The following is a 19,145-nucleotide window of genomic DNA, read 5'->3' on the forward strand; positions in this document are numbered from 1 at the left end:
AGAGGGCTCTGCACTGACAGCAGTGAGCCCGATGCAGGGCTCAAACTCAGAAACTGTGTGATCATAACCTGAGCCAAAGTCGGATGCTCAACCGACTGAGCCACCCAAGTGCTCTGCAATCTATTTTTTAATATTCATATAAAGGGTTTGCCTTTTTTATAAGAAAATCATATTTATGGAGTAAAATTTCAAAAAAAGTTGTCTAAATTATATTTGATATTCTAAAAATATGACATCTATATTCGTAAATGTTTGCCCTGTTCTTTCAGGTTTTCTCCCAGGATCTTTCTTTGCCTCTAGCATCATTGTTTTTTCAGTATTATTTCATTAAAAGGGCACATGGGATAGGGATATTTCAAGGAGTTAGGTTAAAAGTATCTACAAAAAATCAGGCATTCAACAAATGTTCGTCTGGTTCTTTTGTGATGCTTAAGAAGGGTTTAAAGATACATAAAATGAGGTCCCTGCCTGCAAGTAAGAGTGGGGGAAAGACAAGGAATCTAAGGATTGCAGTTCACTGAGAAAATTGAAAGAAGAGTAATTTTGCTGAATCTCAATTTATTCACTCTTAAAATAATATAAATATTAGTATTATCAATATTAATAAATATTATACCTACCTCAAAGAGTTGTTGAGGGATTAGTTCAGAACAGTCACTATATGTAAATTTTTATATGCAATAATTTAAAGTTTGCAAATTTTCTCTTTGTCCATCTAATGGCCACCTAAAGCCTAGAGATGAAACTCGGAGTTGGAGCCAGAATAAGACAGGTGGGCTGGTGGTTAAGTATTGGATTCTGGAGTTTGACCGCTGCGTTTTAATTTTGCTTTTGCTCTTTACAGGCTTTGTAACCTTGTTAAAGTTACTAAACTACTACGTGCTCATATCTTAGTACATACAATTCAGATAATGACCACACCTGCTCATAGGGTTCTTTTGAGAATTACTTAAGTTAGAGCACTAGGAGTAGTATCTGGTACAAAATAAGCACTCAATAAACATTATCCACTATTGTTTTATTCAAGAAAGACATTTCATTTGTAGTGTTTAAATTCAAGGGAGTCCTAAGAGCTGCGTTCCAAATGACCTAGTGAGTTGGTCTCTTTCCAGGTTTTTAAAACCTACAAACCAAATGTGAAATAGAATTATATCTAATAATGTTTTTTTGTGAAAATCAAGTGATATTTTGCATGTAAATCTCTTTATAAACTGTAGAGATCTCAACCAAAATTACTTGTCATTACAAACATACCTCAGAGATACTGTGGGTTCAGTTCCAGACCACCACAATAAAGCCAAAACTGCAATAAAGCAAGTTAAATGAGTTTTTTGGCTTCCTAGTGCATTATAAAACTTACATTTATACTATACTGTGGTCTATTCATGTAGAATGGCATTGTGTTTACAAAAACAATGTACAGATCCTAATTAAAAATTATTGCCTAAAACGCTAATGGCCATCTGAGCCTTCAGTGAGTATCATCACTGATCCCAGGTCACCACGAAAAATACAATAATAACAAAAACTTTGAAATATTGTGAAAATTACCAAAATGGGACACAGAGATACAAAGTGAGCAAATATTGTTGGAAAAATTACACTGATAGGCTTGCTCTGCGCACAGTTGTCACAAACCTTCCTTTTGTGAAGGCACAACATCTGCAAAGCACAATAAAGTGAGGTATTCCTGTACTATCTTAGCACTGTTTTAGGTACAGAAGAAACTTTGACCCAGGCAAATCAAAAGGATTTCCCAGTGTCACTTTGTAAATCAGAGTCAGACCGGTGAATTACCTTTTTCTCATCTTGTGATTTTTTTTTTTTTTTTTTTTTTACAACAACCTACTTGAGTGACCAGATTGGCTAAGCACAAATGCAAGGAAAATAGCTTCATTACAAGTCACTGTCACTTAGAAGGTTTTATGAGACTTGAAGTGGATCAATTTTAAATTATGTCATTTCCCCTGCATTTTCACACTCATTCAAACTTTTTTTTTTTTTTTACAAATGTCAGTTTCTATTATAAATAAGTCAGATCATAGACAATTCAAACTGTTGAAAGCATGATTTTGTTACAAGTGCTCACTGACTGTGTCTTTAAGTGTTGTTTTTTTTTTTTCCTCTTCTTCCTTGTTTTTAAGTTATTTCCTGTGGAGAGCTTCCTACACCTCCAAATGGAAATAAGATTGGAACTCAAACTTCATATGGCTCCACAGCCATCTTTACCTGTGATTCAGGATTCATGCTGGTAGGCTCTGCCGTACGGGAATGCCTTTCTTCAGGTCTCTGGAGTGGATCTGAAACCAGATGCCTAGGTACGGATTTTCGAATTATTTTAACCAACCACACCCCCTGCCCCTCACCCCTAGAAAGGAGGCAGACCTTTTTCCATAATAAGAGATGACCATTTATATCCCATCGGTAAGGATGCTAACCAGAAAATGCTTAACTTTAAAAATGTCTCATGGTAGAAAAGCTATTAAACAGATTACTCTTAAAGTTAATCAACTAGTATTTGAAATGAGAATCTTAGGTCATTAAGGTGAGATGCATTTTCTTCCAGGCATTGTGAAAATAAAAAGGTGAAAACTAATTGCCGAAAATTATACGTCTGCATACTTGGCTGGGTTAATCACTGTAGCAGTTAATGTGTTCTAAACTATACTCAATTCTCCTTTCACCTATTTACTTAAAGGTAATGATCAAAGGAGAAAAATGACTTCCACATTCAAAATCTTTCTCCCTTTTAATTTCATAAGATTTTAACATGTGTGATATTACTTTCTAGCAAAGTTTTTAAATACAATTTTTTTTCAAACCTGATTTTAGGCAAATTGGATTTTTCCTCTTAGGGTTTTTAAATTCATTATTAAAAAAAACCGTTCAGTTAAAGAAACTGAACTAGCTAATTCTGCTTGCCCCTCCTCCTTTATTATTAAAAGAGTATTATGATGTATGCTTTATCTTTTTTCAAAGACTAAAATAATTTTTTTAATATTATGAGAGTGGTATGATTTATGCTTTATTTTTCTCCAAAATGATTTCAAGATATGACAGCAAGTACTGAATTAGGCATAATTAAAATTGTTCTAATAACCATTCACTTATCTGCTGGGAACAAAGGATACTCTTTTTGTTTACCAACTTAAAAAATTGCTGACTGTTATGAACAGGTATTGAAAAATATGGACAATGTTTTGCCTCTAAATATTTACTGAATTTAAGAATATGAGGCATGGCAGAAAAGTGTAGCAATTTAGATACATATTGTTTTGTTAATAAGCTTGAAAATATTTGTGGCAATACAATCATGATTTGAAACTTAAAAAGGTATAGCTAGGGGTTTTGATTAAAATCCTATTTTTCTGCTCTCAGACATATTTGTTAATAGGTATACTTGGAGGCATAGAAATAATGGTTTCTTTATGACAGCACGTATATTTGAATATGCTATAAGACCATAGCATAAAAAGTGGTACAAAATTAAGATCTTTACATATTCACATAGGATTAAAAAATCAAAATATTTTTAATCCTTCCTAAACCACAGGAAGAATTACTGTAGTAAATTACAGATTACTAAATTACAGGTTACTTTAGTTTATATATAACTTTGAAAATGTACATATAAACTAAATTTGAAATACTATATTTTTTGGCTCTATGTCCTGATAAAGTATATAATATTGTGTATTATATACTGAATATTGTATATAGAAGGTGGTTTTATTTACCCGTTTAGAATCCTGATTCTATTCTTTGAAGAGATAGGTCATAAAAGGAAGATTTGTAAGAAAACATTGCCTCTCGGTCTATGAAGACAACATTGCCATCCATTGCAGAGGATGTAGGTGTCAACACCTAATATAAATTCCAAAGGATGTTGGTCGAAGGAAAGTGCAATTGCCAAGCAAGCAAATCCCTAGAATCTTACTCTTGAACTTGATTTTAAGGATTAACGTAGTTCAGTCATTCTCATTTTTGAAAAAATAAAAACAAAATGAAAACAAAACAAGCAAACAAAAAAAACCTTGCTCTTTATAGCCCCAGAGACTTTTGTCTAAGAATGGCCACTGGAATGTGCTTATAATTTTTTTCTGTAAGTATAGTGCCTTTATTCCCAATCCCCCCAGCCCTTTATTATGAACTTTTCAATTTTTCAGTTGAAACACTAGGCAGTGACCCTTGACATATGCGTGTCTCTATGCCCACCACCTAGATGCTACAATTAGCATTTTTCATATTTGCTTATCACATATCTATCTATCCTTCCAGGGCTCTATCAATCCATCAGTTCATTTTTTAAATGCATTTCAAAGCAACTTGTAGAATTCAGTGCACGTTTTTTGTTAAACATCTCAGCATGCATCTCATGTATATCATTCCCTAAAGTTTAATACTTGCTTATTTTCTTGATTCTTTTTTACCAAGGCAAAATGTGTATACAATGGAATGTACATCTCATAAACATGCTCATAAGCATGAGTTTTGTCAAGTGGTTTTGTTAAACCACTCTGTAGTTATAGAATATTACAGTTACCTAGGAAAAGTTCCTCATGGCCCTGTACAATCTGCAGTTCCCCCAACCCTGTGACAATAATTGTTTTTTCATCATATGTTAGTTTTCCCTGTTCTTGAAATCCATACAGATGGAATTCTACATTATGTACTGTTCATGTAAGACTTCTTTCATTCTTTTTCATCCATGCTGTTGTGTGTATCACTACTTTTTTCATTGTTGAGCAGAATTCCATTATATGAATATGTCACATGTTGGTCAATCTCTTAATGGTAGACACCTCACCCTTGTCCAGTTTGGGGGCCATTATCAAAAACAAGTTGCAATGAATATTCATGTAAAAGTCTTTTTTTGTGAGTATATGTATTCATTTCTGAGAGATTTGGGAGTAGAATTCCTGGAAGACTTCTTGCCTCACACTTTTTCCAGCATGTGGTATAGCTAATCTTTTAATTTTATCCGTGCCATTGGGTACATAAAGGTATATTGTAACATTTTAATTTGCGTTGTCTTGATAATTACTGATAGAGTACAATTTCTTGGGCTTTCTGGTTGCAAGGTCTTCATTATTATGTATTTTAGAAGTATTTTCTCACAGCCTATGACTTGTTTATTTTTCTTTTTAATGAGCAGAAATTTTAGATTTTGCTAAAGTCTGTCTTTGCTGGTTATTGCTTTCTGTGTCTTGTTTAGGAAACCTTTGCTCAACCATAAGTCACAAAGATTTTCTTTCATATTTTCTTCTATAAGTTTTATAGTTTTTGGCCTTTTATATCTATGATTTATTTTTAATTTGTTCTTGTATGTATAACAAAGTAAAATTGAGGTTTAGTTGTTGTTTTTTTTTTTTTAGAAGGGTATCTGGTACTATTTGTTGAATAGGTTTTATAATAAATCTTGAAATTTTGTATATATATCCTCCAAATGTGTTCTTAATTTTTAAGATAACTTCAGATACTGTATCTTTTCTAATCTCATGTATGTTTTAGAATTAGCTTATCAATTTTTATTTTAAAAAATCATCTAGTAGAATTATTGTCAGGATTACATTGAACCCATAGATCATTTGAGGAGAATTGGCATTTGATAGTGTTGAATCTTCCAACTAATAAACAACATATTTAGTATATTTATTCATTTATATAGGTCTTCAGGGTTTTTTTTCTGCAGTAACAATATTTTGTATTTTTAGCATAGAGATCATGATATATTGCTAAATTTATTCCTGAGAATGTTTAGTGTGTTTCTAATATTATAAATTATATTGTTCATTTTCAATTATGTTTTCTATTGAATTAAAATTTTCACATTAATTGGTTGTTGCTAGTATATAAAAATATAATTATTTAAAATATTTATCTACGATGCCTGCCTGGGTGGATCTGTCGGTTGAGTATCCAACTCTTGGTTTTGACTCAGGTCATTATCTCATGGTTCATGAGTTCAAGCCCCACATTGGTCTCCACACTGACAGTGCAGAGCCTGCTTGGGATATTCTCTCTCTCTCTCTCTCTCTCTCTCTCTCTCTCTCTCTCTGTCCCTCACCCACTCATGTTCACTCTCTCTCTCAAAATAAATATTTTACTTACTAGATACTGGTTTATTAACTCAGAAACAGCCAGATGAAAGATTTGCATAAGGCAAGGGTGCAGAGCATCCATGCTTTCTGAGGGCCCCACTCTCCTTAATCTCCTAGTGTTCATCAACCCACAAGCTCTCTGAACCCTGTGCTTTTGGTTTTATATGGAGGCTGCATTACATGGGCATAATTGATTAAATCATTGGCCATTGGCAATTAATTCAACTTCTCTTCTTTCCCTCTTTCCCAGAGTTTACAGGGGTGGAATTGAAAGTTGCAACTTTCTAATCACATGGTTGGCTCCTCTGACAACCAGTCCCCATACTAGGGTGAGGTCCCAAAGCCACTTCATTAACACAACAAAAGAGATTTTTTTTTTTCTCCTATCATTTAGAAAATTCCAAAGGTTTTAGGAACTCTGAGCCAGAAACGGACCAAGATCAAATATATATTTCCTATTATAAATCATAATATCTATTGGAGGTGTCTTTATCAGGTTGAAAAGTTCCCTATATTCTAAATTTATTGTTAATTTTCATCATGAAGGAGTACTGAATTTTGCCAAATGCTTTTTCATCTATTGAGATAATTATATACTTTTTTCTCCTTCATTGTCAATATGTCAATATCTTTTTTACTCTGTCAAATTAGAGTGGTTGATTTTATGTATGTTTCTAGATTGGTTTTCAAAAATATTAAGGAGTTTTGCATCTATTTTGATGAAGGACATTGGTTTTTCATGTGTCTACCAGGTTTAATATTGGGGCTGATTAAAAACTAACCCTTTTTCTCTAACTTCTAAGAGTGTGTGCAATTTTTTTTTTTTAACTTAAATGTTTGGTTGAAACAGTAAAAACATTTGAGCCTGAGTGGTTTTATGGGGAAGAGTTTAAGAATTCAAGTACTTTAGAGGTGCCTGGGTGGCTCAGTCACAGTTGAGTGTCCAACTTTGGCTCAGGTCATGATCTCAAGTTTGTGAGTTCAAGCCCTACAACAGGCTCTGGGCTGGCAGTGCGGAGCCTGCTTGAGATTCTCTGTCTTTCTCAAAGTAAATAAAACTTAAAAAAAAAAAAAAGATTGAAAAAAAAGAATTCAAGTACTTTAATAGATGAAGGGCTATTCATATTTTCCATTTCATCTTGCTTTAGTTTTGGTATTTAATTTTCAAAGTAGTTGCCCTTCAGAACTGTTACATGTATTGGCATAAAACTGTTCTTCATTTTACCTTATCCTTGTAATCCCTGTAAACTTGTAGTGGTATCACTTCATTCATTTCTGTTATTGGTAATCTTGTTCTCTGCTTTTGTGTGCTAGATAGAATTAGCTAGGAGTTGAGCAACTTTGCTGCTATTTTTAAAGAAAGATTTTTTTAGCTTAGGTAATGTTCTCTGTTGTTTTCTATTTTCTATTTTATTGATTTCTGTAACTGCTTTAATATACCCTTTCATCAACTTTAGTTTTATTTTCTCTTCTTTATTTTGTCCCTCTTTGTCCTGTTCTTAAGGTGGAATCTTAACTCGTTGATTATATATCCATTTTTCCTTTTTAATAAAAACAATGCTATAATGTTTTTCACTAAGCACTGATTTATCTGTATTCCTCAAGATTTGATTTGTTTTATTTTTATTTTTACACAGAGTGAAATGTTTTCTAACTTCTTTTAGACCCAAGTGTTGCAAGAAGTGTGTTTTCTTTTAATTCCCAAATATCTGACATTTTGCTGAGTATCATATTTATCTTTATGTCATACGATCATGTTTGCATTATTTGTAGCATGCTTGTAAATAAACTTTTAAGAGTTTAGTAGTGTTATATATGTATATAAATACACAAGACTTAGTTCACAATGTTAAAGATATTACTTTATGACCCATTTCAGCGGGTCACTGCGGAATTCCAGAGCTCATTGTGAATGGTCAAGTCATTGGAGAAAATTATGGATACAGAGACACTGTTGTTTATCAGTGTAATCCTGGTTTTCGATTGATTGGTTCTTCAGTGAGAATATGTCAACAGGATCACAATTGGTCTGGTCAGCTTCCATCCTGTGTGCGTAAGTAAGCATGACAGAAGTAATTAGAAGTCTCTGTTCTCATATAATTACCAATAATTTTTTCTTAGGAAAGATGCACATACACTCAGAGACACATAAAACCATCCATAAAACCATGAAAGCAGAAGAAAATATTAGAATGTCTGTTATTATTTGTTTTTTTATAAAGATAAGAAATTAAATTCAGCTATTCTACTACTTAACATAAATATATAATATTTATAGTGCATATTCCTGTATGGAAGGTGTATTCTTGACTAAGTTTTACTTATAAGGATTTTAATTTCTTGAGAGTAAATGCAGCAGCATCAATATTGTCATGATGTACTATTATGAAACTTTTTATAGTGGAAAATACTTTGGATAAATTTTTTTCTAATAATTATGCTGCTGTAGTTGTTACATCAATATCATATCCTGATGGTATAATAAGTAGGGAAAAATTCATCCGACATGACATGAAGAACTGTTGTTCTCATTCCAGTTCTATTACTAATTACATGAGCTAATACAGGTCATTTAATCTCTCTAGGCCTTAATTCCCTTATATATGAAGTGAATGGTTAAAAGTAGTTATAATTATCATTCCTTTTAGCTTCAAAATCCATCTTATTCTTAAATGCATCAATATTAGATGTGCACATTTAATATAATTATAATATTTTTTTCATAAAAGCTTATGTGAAATATTTAAAATTTATTTAAGTTTGTTTTAAAGCATTCTTTTCACTATTTTAAAATTCACAGGGGCACCTGGGTGGCTCAGTTGGTTGAGCAGTCGACTTTAGTTCAGGTCATGATCTCATGGCCAGTGGGTTCAAGCCCCACATCAGGCTCTATGCTGACAGCTCAGAGCCTGGAGCCTGCTTCAGATTCTGTCTTTCCCTCTCTCTCTGCCCCTCCCCCACTTACACTATGTCTCTGTCTCTCAAAAATGAATAAATGTTAAAAAAATTTAAATTCATACAAAATTGTGTAACACTATGTAATTTGGGAATTGTTTCAATATCTCTACTGGTTCAACAAATATCTCTCTGATCCTTAAGTTAATTTAGATATGAACTTACACATGAGGAATATAGTGGATTGTAAAATAAAACCTTTTTATCAATAATTTTTAAATACAGCTGCCGTGCTTTGTGCTTTCTGTTTATAGCATAGATTTGCCCAGTGGGCATTTCTTATGAGTGTTATAGTACAAAAGTAATAATAAAAATTGAATACTGATAATTCTTTTATTTATCTTACTCCACTGAATACCCAGCATTACACAATGTTTCATATCACAATCTATCCTATTTTGGACCTGAAAGGCAATTATCAATGTGTTTCTTATTTGTGTCTTTTTTCTAATCATTTCCATCCCCAATAACTGACCTTTATTATAATTGGTGTTAGAAAATGAGAATAAACACTAAATATGTTGTAATTGTGACATCATATGATCATACTATAAAGATTTTGAAGGCTTCAGATACATAACACATGGGACTTTTAGCATGGATTCATTAGAAATATTTCACTTATTTGACTAATTACATCCAAATTTATAAATTTCATTGTCAAATTTTTACACAAACAACACATATTCATTGAAGTTCTACTTTCATGGAAAATACTTCCAGGGGCTGAAATTTAATAGAATAATAGAGCATAGAGTTAACAATCAATACTACTTTCCTAAGGGGCATATGTGTGTGTGTGAGAGAGAATGTGCACACGCACACACACATGCACAAACTGATGATTTAAAGAGAGCATATTATGCCTGGGTCTGTCCTAGATTTTTTCCCCTTTCATTTATATTCAGGTCTAGCCAACTAATACCACTGGTTTTCTTGTTGAATAATTGAGACTATAAAAGAAAATTGGCCTTTGGGGTAAAACTGGTTTCTTTATTGATAATTTTAACAAGAATAAGATGCAGTTAAATTTCCAAATGAGTAGATTGACATTAACAACACAGCTGAAAAATAATTGCTCTTGGGTCATTTCAAAAGTCCTAAAAATGACTATGGTTTTTCACTGTGCCCAATTATGAAGCACTATTACTGGATTTTCTCTGATTAATAGAGGGAGATGATGCAATAAAACAGTTCACAGAAAAAGAGTGGTCAGGAAAAGTCCAAGCACTACATAAAATCAGAACAGAACTCTAACCCTAAAAAACTTTTAAATATTTTACCTAATTGATACATCATTTCCCAACAAAATTACGCTAAACTATGAAACATCAATTGTGAAGAAAATAAACCATTAAGATTGATTGTTTTAGAGAATGTTAATCTTGGTATCTCAAAATAATAAGGAGAATTCTAATACAGCATCGTGCATTATTTTTATTGTTTACATTATATAGTCACGTTAATTCTTGACACACACTTTGGCTATTATCCATAAAAATGAATCATATAAATGATATTAAAATATTTCAAAATTAAATACAAAAAAATCCTGTTTTTATATACCTTTAGTTCTCAAACTTAACTAGAAGAGGAAGATAGGTTTGGTTTCATTCTTCTTCTACTAACTAGAGATATAAACTTCAATCATTCCCAGATTTGTTTGAATTTCAGTATTTGTCCCTAAAGAGAGAGAGAGGGAGCGAGGAAGGGAGAGAGAGAGGGAGAGATAGAGATAATGAAAAGGTACCATGATTCTTTAAGCATCTCTGCATCACCTGCATAAAATGATCACAATTATAAATATATATCTATTTACTAATATAATATTTCTATCATATTAGACTATTTTGGCATTCTAAATTGCTCATTTGTAAAGGTAAAAGCATTTTAAGTATATTTTCACATGAAAGTGATCTTCTTTCTATGTTGTTTGGAATGACTAACTGCAATTGTCATGTGATAACTGATAACCAAATATTCTGCTTTGTTCTTCTCCTCTCCCTCACCCATTGCCATTAGCTGTTAGCTGTGGTCACCCTGGTAGCCCAATTTATGGAAGAACAAGTGGCAATGGATTCAACTTTAATGATGTGGTGACATTCTCTTGCAATATTGGGTATGTAATGCAAGGGCCCACAAAGGCACAGTGCCAGGCCAACAGACAGTGGAGCCATCCCCCACCAGTGTGCAAAGGTAAAAGTCTAATGATATTCCAGCTTAGAGCATGGTAGTAATATGTTGTGTCAACATATGTGACAACATCGAAATAGCTTGGGCAGATTAGTAGAAAGTTTTCAGCTAATAAACCAAACAGATTTAATATTGATGTTCTTTCACTTAGCTATGCTTTCCTTTTCTCCTTAATTTTTACCTTATGGTTTTAAAAGGTAAAATTAGCAGGTTTTATTTTAACTGCTTAGCTTTATTATCTTGTGCCCATTTTATGGCTGCCTCTAAAAAGTCATTAAGGTCATTTTTACTTGTTGTCTTTATAAATAAGGTAACTTACCTTTGGATTTTTTTTTCATATTTTTGGAGAGACTGTTTGAATCCTGTATTACCATTTGCCTACACTGGGGGGTTATTTACTGTTTTCTCTACAGAAATAGATTAAAGAGAATTTTTTGGTGTTTTTACATTTCCAAAGAAGTATGATATACTTCATATTGTCTGATAAAATACAATCAAGTTATATTTTTTCTACATTTTTTTGTAGTTTAACTATAGCTTAAGGTATCATTCTTTAAATCTATACTCAGAAGAATACTTATGGAGGTACCATTATTCAAAGTTTTTTCAAAAACCTTTTCCTTTACCTATCTTTTCAACCATATGATTTCACTTCATTAGATAGCCCATTCATTAATTTTATTCCTAGAATCTTTGATTTGATTGAATTTAACTTTGATACTCCATCTCTGATGGAAATCTATGTAGGTCTATGTATATTATTCTAAACACAACTTTCAAAATTTGTCATCTGTTTAGTGGTGAACTGCTCTGATCCTGGAATTCCAGCCAATTCCAAAAGAGAAAGTAAAATAGAACATGGAAATTTCACCTATGGCACTGTGGTATTCTATGATTGCAATCCTGGATATTTCTTATTTGGATCTTCAGTTTTAATATGTCAACCAAATGGACAGTGGGACAAACCTTTACCAGAATGTATCAGTAAGTAGATAATGTGAATTATTCCTTGAGAAAATGCCATGGAAGCAAAATGGATGTCTATTGTCTTAAAAGTATCTAGAGCTATATGTCAGAAGGATTTTGTTTTTAAGTATTTCTTGTAATTTAATTTTTTATTTAATTTTATATTGTGAAACTATACTTCCCTGTAGTCTGCCACTTGAATGCCAAATGCCATTTTTTATTAATATGAACGGGATTCTTTGGTTTTGAGCTTTGATAAAGCAGATAGATTATGAAAAGCAACATCTTTTATAGCCTATGATATTACCATCCCATAAAAAGCAATTATATTTTGATTTTCCTTTGTGCTAATATTTTAAATTTCATTTAAGGCTATATTAGTCTTAATGTAAACATCTACCAGGGCCTTAGAGTACTTGAGGATTTAGACAAATGTGTTACTTAAAACTTATTGATTTAAACATTTATCATATTACAGACACATACACATATAAATGCAGTAAATGTTAATACACATCATTTTTCAAGTCAGTGAACATCTGTTGGAGTACACTGTGTTATATGTTGTGTTGGAGCTGTAGAATATAAATAACATAAATTATAGCAGATATGCACGAAATTCGCATGCATAGTGAGGAAATAATTTAACAGAAATAATTATGTGAGAATATAGAGAAATGAACATGAATTTAAAATATTTAGTTAGTTATTAAGTCTCAGCTATAGCTATGTCTCAAAGAGTTGATGAGTCATGAAAAGAAAGACAAGAACTTTATAGATTGAAGAAGCAGTGAATCAAAACTCATTGTGCAAGTGATTTTTGGTTATACTAAATTTCTAAATTATAAAATTATTTTATGATAATGTTTTACTTAAAGATACTTTATAGGGTGGGATTTCTTGAAAATTTTGTGAAACCATTCATGCACTAATGAGGCAACAAAACTTTATGCAGTGCCCGTTAAATTTCAGCTTCCATGCAAATAAGTCAATTGTTAATCTTTTGCTTAAAATGTATTCCACTTGCTTATACAGTTTAGTCTAATAGTTTGACTATTTCACTTACGTTACTTTGTGTGGCTATAGCATTAAAGTTAAAGATCTTTCATAAGACATATAAACATGAACTTTTTCAGATTTTCTTAGCTCTCATGCACATTTTTTGCCTTTTTAATTTCCTGTAGTATCTTTGGTAAATGCAAAGTACTCAAGGGTTTTTATTAAGTTTATATCCCCTTATGTGCTATTTAAGATTCTGGAGTTACATTGCATTGAATATTTTTCCATGTTACAACTAAAAGGGGATACACAGTTCCCAAGCTACCTCTAGGTTATAAAGAAAATTCTACAGTGCACTGATATCTGATTCCACTATGCTTAGTAGTGTTTCAGTTAACAAGACACAGTATTTTCTTCATACAGCATGATTTATACATTACCAGCCAGGATTAGAATTATTCTAGACTATATATTAGATTGTGTGTCACAGATCCATCTTCAAATGAGTTCCCTCTCCTTTACCTTCAAAATCCTTCCATTTTAATTTCTGTATGGGCTCATTTTGAATCCCATATAGCACTGCAGGTCTTTATTTAGCTATTTCACATTACTTTTCTCTCTAACTTGCATATCCTTGTCCAGGCACATATATACTTCAAACCCATGCATGTATGCGTATAAACACACACTCACCACCACACACATAACAGAGTTAAACTCACTCATTTATGCATACTTAGAGTGTTCCTGCAAAACACTGGTGAGCAGGTTAACAAGATTACTCATATAACTGCAACTTACATTTTATTTTTTAAAAGCTAGCTTTCACATGGATGTTTGACTTCGGGAGGTTAGGTATATTTGAACAGATAATTAACTTCTGATTTATAAAAAGTGGTGCAGGTTGTTCGATAGGAGATATAAAAAAATTTTATATTCAATAATTATGTATTGTAGTGATTGACTGTGGACACCCTGGCGTTCCTCCTAATGCAGTCCTGTCTGGTGAGAAGTTTACCTTCGGGTCCACTGTTCACTATTCCTGCACAGGAAAGCGTACCCTTCTAGGCCAGTCATCAAGGACTTGCCAGTTAAACGGCCATTGGAGCGGAGCACAACCTCATTGTTCAGGTACCACTTGGAAAATTGGACAGTGTGTGCTGAAAGTTGTATTATTAGTATTGTTATTATTACAAATATATACACAAAACATCTCTAAAGAGATAAAAATAATACAGTTTTTAAAATCTCATGAGACAAACTGTAAGATAATTTATACATTTATTGGAATACTTCTTAAGACAATTTAGATTCAGAGCACAAATTAATACTCATCTTGTAGATGATAAATTACTGATACATGTTTGAATTGTGTTGTAGCTAATGTAAATAATTAAGTGGTTTTAGGATGCTACTTTGAGTACAATGCTTTTGTTCATTAAAATGGTGAACGACTCAAGTTTGAGTATTCCATTTTAGCCGATGCAAATGTAATTTTCCCCAGAAAACAATGTTATTTAAATGATTTTTCTGTTAGAGTTCAATTCTATTAAACTTTCTACACAATCGATTACTTAATAGCATACTTTTAAAATAAAGCCCTAAATGTTTTAAATTAAACCTAGCCAAGTTTTTTGAAAGATATTAATAGATAATATATAATTTGAGTTTCTGTAACACAAATAGAGTTATCTTATAATAAATGAATGTCGAAGCTATTAAAAATTAATAATTTATTGAACAGTATTTGATAAATCTTCTTTTGAGCTGTTTAAGCTACTGCTTTTCTTTTTTTTTTTTTTTTTTAATTTTTTTTTTTTTCAACGTTTATTTATTTTTGGGACAGAGAGAGACAGAGCATGAACGGGGGAGGCGCAGAGAGAGAGGGAGACACAGAATCGGAAACAGGCTCCAGGCTCTGAGCCATCAGCCCAGAGCCCGACGCGGGGCTCGAACCCACGGACCGCGAGATCGTGACCTGGCTGAAGTCGGACGCTTAACCGACTGCGCCACCCAGGCGCCCCAAGCTACTGCTTTTCTTAAGAAAAATGTCACTTAGGGCACCTGAGTGGCTCAGTCAGTTGAGCATCCAACTTCGGTTCAGGTCACAATCTTGGGGTTAGTGAGTTTGAGACCTGCTTCAGATCCTCTGTTTCCCTCTCTCTCTCTGTCTGCCGCTCCCCTACTTGCGCTCTCCTTCTCAAAATTAAATAAACAAACAAAAATAATGTCAATTAAGTTTTAGATCTGTGATGTCTCCCTTTTTGATACTACTTATTATATATTTGTTTTTACCCATCAGTTAAATGTCGGTGCTTATTTTTCTGCCTGTTGTTTTACTTATATTTTGCTCATTATCTTTATATTATTTTCTCTGTGGAGATCATAATGATGATGCAACATAGAGTTGTTTTCCCTTTAAAAGTAAAAGTTGGGAAATGGGGGTGCCTGTGCAGCTCAGTCAGTTCAATATCTGACTTCGGCTTAGGTCATGATCTTGCTATTCAAGGGTTTGAGCCCCCGCTGGTCTCTGTGCTGACAGCTCAGAGCCTGGAGCCTGCTTCAGATTCTGTGTCTCCCTCTTTCTCTGCCCCTCCCCCAGCTCATGCCCTGTCTCTCTCTCAAAAATAATTAAACATAAAAAAATGTTTACAAAAAAGTTGTGAAATGGTTACTTATTTTAGAGTCTTCTTATAATTAGTGGTTAATCCCTGTGAAGTAACTACCTAGGACTTCAAATTTAGTCTATAGATTTAAAAAAAAAACTCTTATTTTTAATGTGACCATAATGTGACTTTAATGAGAATTAAAACTCTTATCTTACAGTAACTCAATTAACTCAGATAACCAATTATGCATAAAAACATAAACCTATATGCATATATCCCAATGTATTAGAAAACTGCTTCTGAATTGCAAACAAGAATGCGCATAGATATTTAAAGTGGAATAGTGATCTTAACATTTTGTGTGGTTGTTAATATTACATCACATGAAAATGAGGTGGTGTAAAGAAGGATTCCAAATACACAGGGCACGTCAAAAAAGCCATCTACACACAGCATTTTCCATGTATATGCCTTCAAGTTTCTCTCTCTCCTTCTTTCTCTCTCTTAATGTATAATAATATAGTGGCAACTCTGATTAGAATTATTTAAGAAATGATAAAGGGACTGAATAAATCTTAATGTTAAAATCAAAAGATAAACACCTAGCCATGAGCAAAATCCTTGTTAGGAACTTAAGTCAGAGGCCCCTGGGTGACTCAGTTGATCAAGCATCTGACTCTTCATTTTGGCTCAGTTCATGATCTCATGGTTTATAGAATAGAGCCCCACGTCGGGCTCTGTGCTCACAGCACAGAGCCTGTTTAGGATTCTCTCTCTCCCTCTCTCTCTGTTCCTTTACTACTCATTGTCTCTCTCTCTCTCTCAAAATAAAGAAATAAACATTTTTAAAAGGAGCTTAAGTCAGAATTTCTAATCTTTGTTTACAATTTATTTTTATATTTTCATATTGGAAAGAATATAATTCATTTATCTTTGATCAGTGGCCATTGGTAGAAAAAATTAGGGGGCGAGATTTTAGTCTACAGGATACTGTATTGTAACATTTACGTTTTCCAGCACATTACACTTCTAATTTCACACAAAAAAATATTTTCAGCTATTAGGAAATTCAGAGAAGGAAACATGCAAATTATCAAATACAGTTTTTAATTTTAGTTTTATAAATTCTTTGTCATTTGAGCTCATAGTATTATCAATTATAAATTTTCCATTAATTTGGTCATTATCTAGGTTTTGAGATACTGATTAAATGTCCTTAGCCTGTTTACTAGGCCCAAATATCACAGATATGGCAAATAACATTATGCTCTGCATGATTTTCTTTTTCCTTTAGACCTTTTCTATGACTGGACTCAGATGGGAAATGTGAATTATGATTTTGTCCAGTCAGTTTATCATATTAAGCGGGCTTGGATGGCTCAGTGAGTTAAGCACCCAACTCTTGACTGTAGCTCAGGTCTTGATCTCAAGATCATGAGTTCAGGACCTGAGTTGAGCTCCACTCTGGGCATCTAGCCTACTTAAAAATAAATGAATAAAAATTTTTTAAAAACACAGCATGCACAAACACAAAAGCCTACAAGCATTTGGACTAAATCATGAACATAGTCAACGTTTAATGAGATGAATTAATCTGAACTGTATTGAATTTCAGGCGATGCTACTGGTACCTGTGGGGATCCGGGTACTCCTGGTCATGGTTCTAGACAGGAAAGTGATTTCAGAACCAAAAGCTCTGTACGTTTTGCTTGTGATATTGGTTATATCCTTCATGGCTCAGAAGAAAGAACGTGTTTAGGCAATGGCAGTTGGACTGGAAGGCAACCAGAATGCAAAGGTAATCTAAGCAGAAACTAAATACACTGAAAGGATTGGAATTTAATGTGCATCTAAATTCAGTTGGTCACTATACTACAGGTGCAATCACTCCTAGCCATTCGTCCTGTCGCAACGCTGGAATAAAGGCACTAGTACTACATTTAACTGACCTCATCCTATAGGAGAACTAATATAGATAATAATTATAAAAATATCTCTCATGGGCTATGTATACACAAACATTATTTAATACAACAAACATCGTGATGGGAAAAATTAAAAATATTTCTTAAAAGCATTTATATTTACCTCTTCACCACAGACCTTTACGTAATAGACACTATCAGGGAAAAAACAGATTGTTCTTAACATTAGTTCAAGATCTGTTTTAGTTTTCAGGTTTGTAGAAATGGAAAAATATAGGAAGATGCCTAATTATAAATGAAATATTTATGTATAGAGTACAGTTGTTGATAGCTTGAATCCTTAAAAATTTTAGTGTTTAAGGGGCGCCTGGGTGGCGCAGTCGGTTGAGCGTCCGACTTCAGCCAGGTCATGATCTCGCGGTCCGTGAGTTCGAGCCCTGCGTCAGGCTCTGGGCTGATGGCTCAGAGTCTGGAGCCTGTTTCCGATTCTGTGTCTCCATCTCTCTCTGCCCCTCCCCCGTTCATGCTCTGTCTCTCTCTGTCCCAAAAAAAATAAATAAACGTTGAAAAAAAATTTTTTTAAAAATTTTAGTGTTTAAGTAAAATTGCTAATCATTCTGACTGATTCAGAGTTAACATAATTAACTCTTTACAGATTGGCTAGAAAATGAAGTGTCGCTGAAAAATTATCCGTATAATTTAAACTGTTCTTTTTGAGATGACTTTAGTGCAAAAGCTAAACTTACAAAGGTATTTATGAAATGTACTTGATGTTTTACCAAATGTAACAGGTTTTATAAATAGAAAATAAGTCCCAATAGAACCTTCTTGACAGTTTCCTGATTGATTATATTTCAAAATCCTTTGACGATGTTTAAAATTAGTGTCCGCATTCTAGGAAAGAAGGATAGTTATCTTTTTTTAACATTACCAAATTTAATCTTAATTAGGAGACTTGCAGCTCAGTTGCTATTATAAGGGAAACAAATTGAGGAACAATATTGCTGAGCAAAAGACAATAAGTAAGACTACGATCTCTAATGACTCCTCAAACTTATTTTCCAAAGGAAAAATCTCTATAAATATATCGTACATGGGTGAGCCTTTTGTTCGGCTGAACTACAAAATAGTTTTTAGATGAAATGTGTGGTGCTGACTTTGTTTTGTTAGTATGTACATTATGAATAAAAAAGAACGAGGAGTTAGAGCAAATATAACAGAATTAACATTTTTCTCATGGATGGAGTTCATACAAATCATTTAGAAAAGCATTCTAGTAGATGAGTGGACAGAAGGAATGAACAGAAAACACAGAGGAGCCAAAAAACAATATTGTAACCTATAGAAAAAAAATTCTACATAACTACTTGTCAGAAAATTAGAATTGATCATCAAAG

The 19,145-nt window shown here is 32.9% G+C and overlaps 1 protein-coding gene across 6 annotated transcripts in view; it reads left to right on the top strand.

Annotated features, from left to right (window-relative positions):
* The window catches only part of CSMD3 (CUB and Sushi multiple domains 3), a 1,255,667-nt gene that overhangs the window by 1,174,218 nt on the left and 62,304 nt on the right, over positions 1-19,145 (top strand). For all 6 annotated transcript variants that reach the window (XM_045453867.1, XM_045453870.1, XM_045453869.1 and 3 more), the window contains 6 exons: positions 2,145-2,318; positions 7,981-8,154; positions 11,079-11,252; positions 12,048-12,233; positions 14,172-14,345; positions 17,439-17,621. In XM_045453867.1, the coding sequence (XP_045309823.1) occupies positions 2,145-2,318; positions 7,981-8,154; positions 11,079-11,252; positions 12,048-12,233; positions 14,172-14,345; positions 17,439-17,621 (1,065 nt within the window). The remainder of the gene's footprint in view (positions 1-2,144; positions 2,319-7,980; positions 8,155-11,078; positions 11,253-12,047; positions 12,234-14,171; positions 14,346-17,438; positions 17,622-19,145) is intronic.

The sequence above is a fragment of the Leopardus geoffroyi genome, chromosome C3, assembly GCF_018350155.1.
Source record: "Leopardus geoffroyi isolate Oge1 chromosome C3, O.geoffroyi_Oge1_pat1.0, whole genome shotgun sequence".
NCBI lineage: Eukaryota > Metazoa > Chordata > Mammalia > Carnivora > Felidae > Leopardus > Leopardus geoffroyi.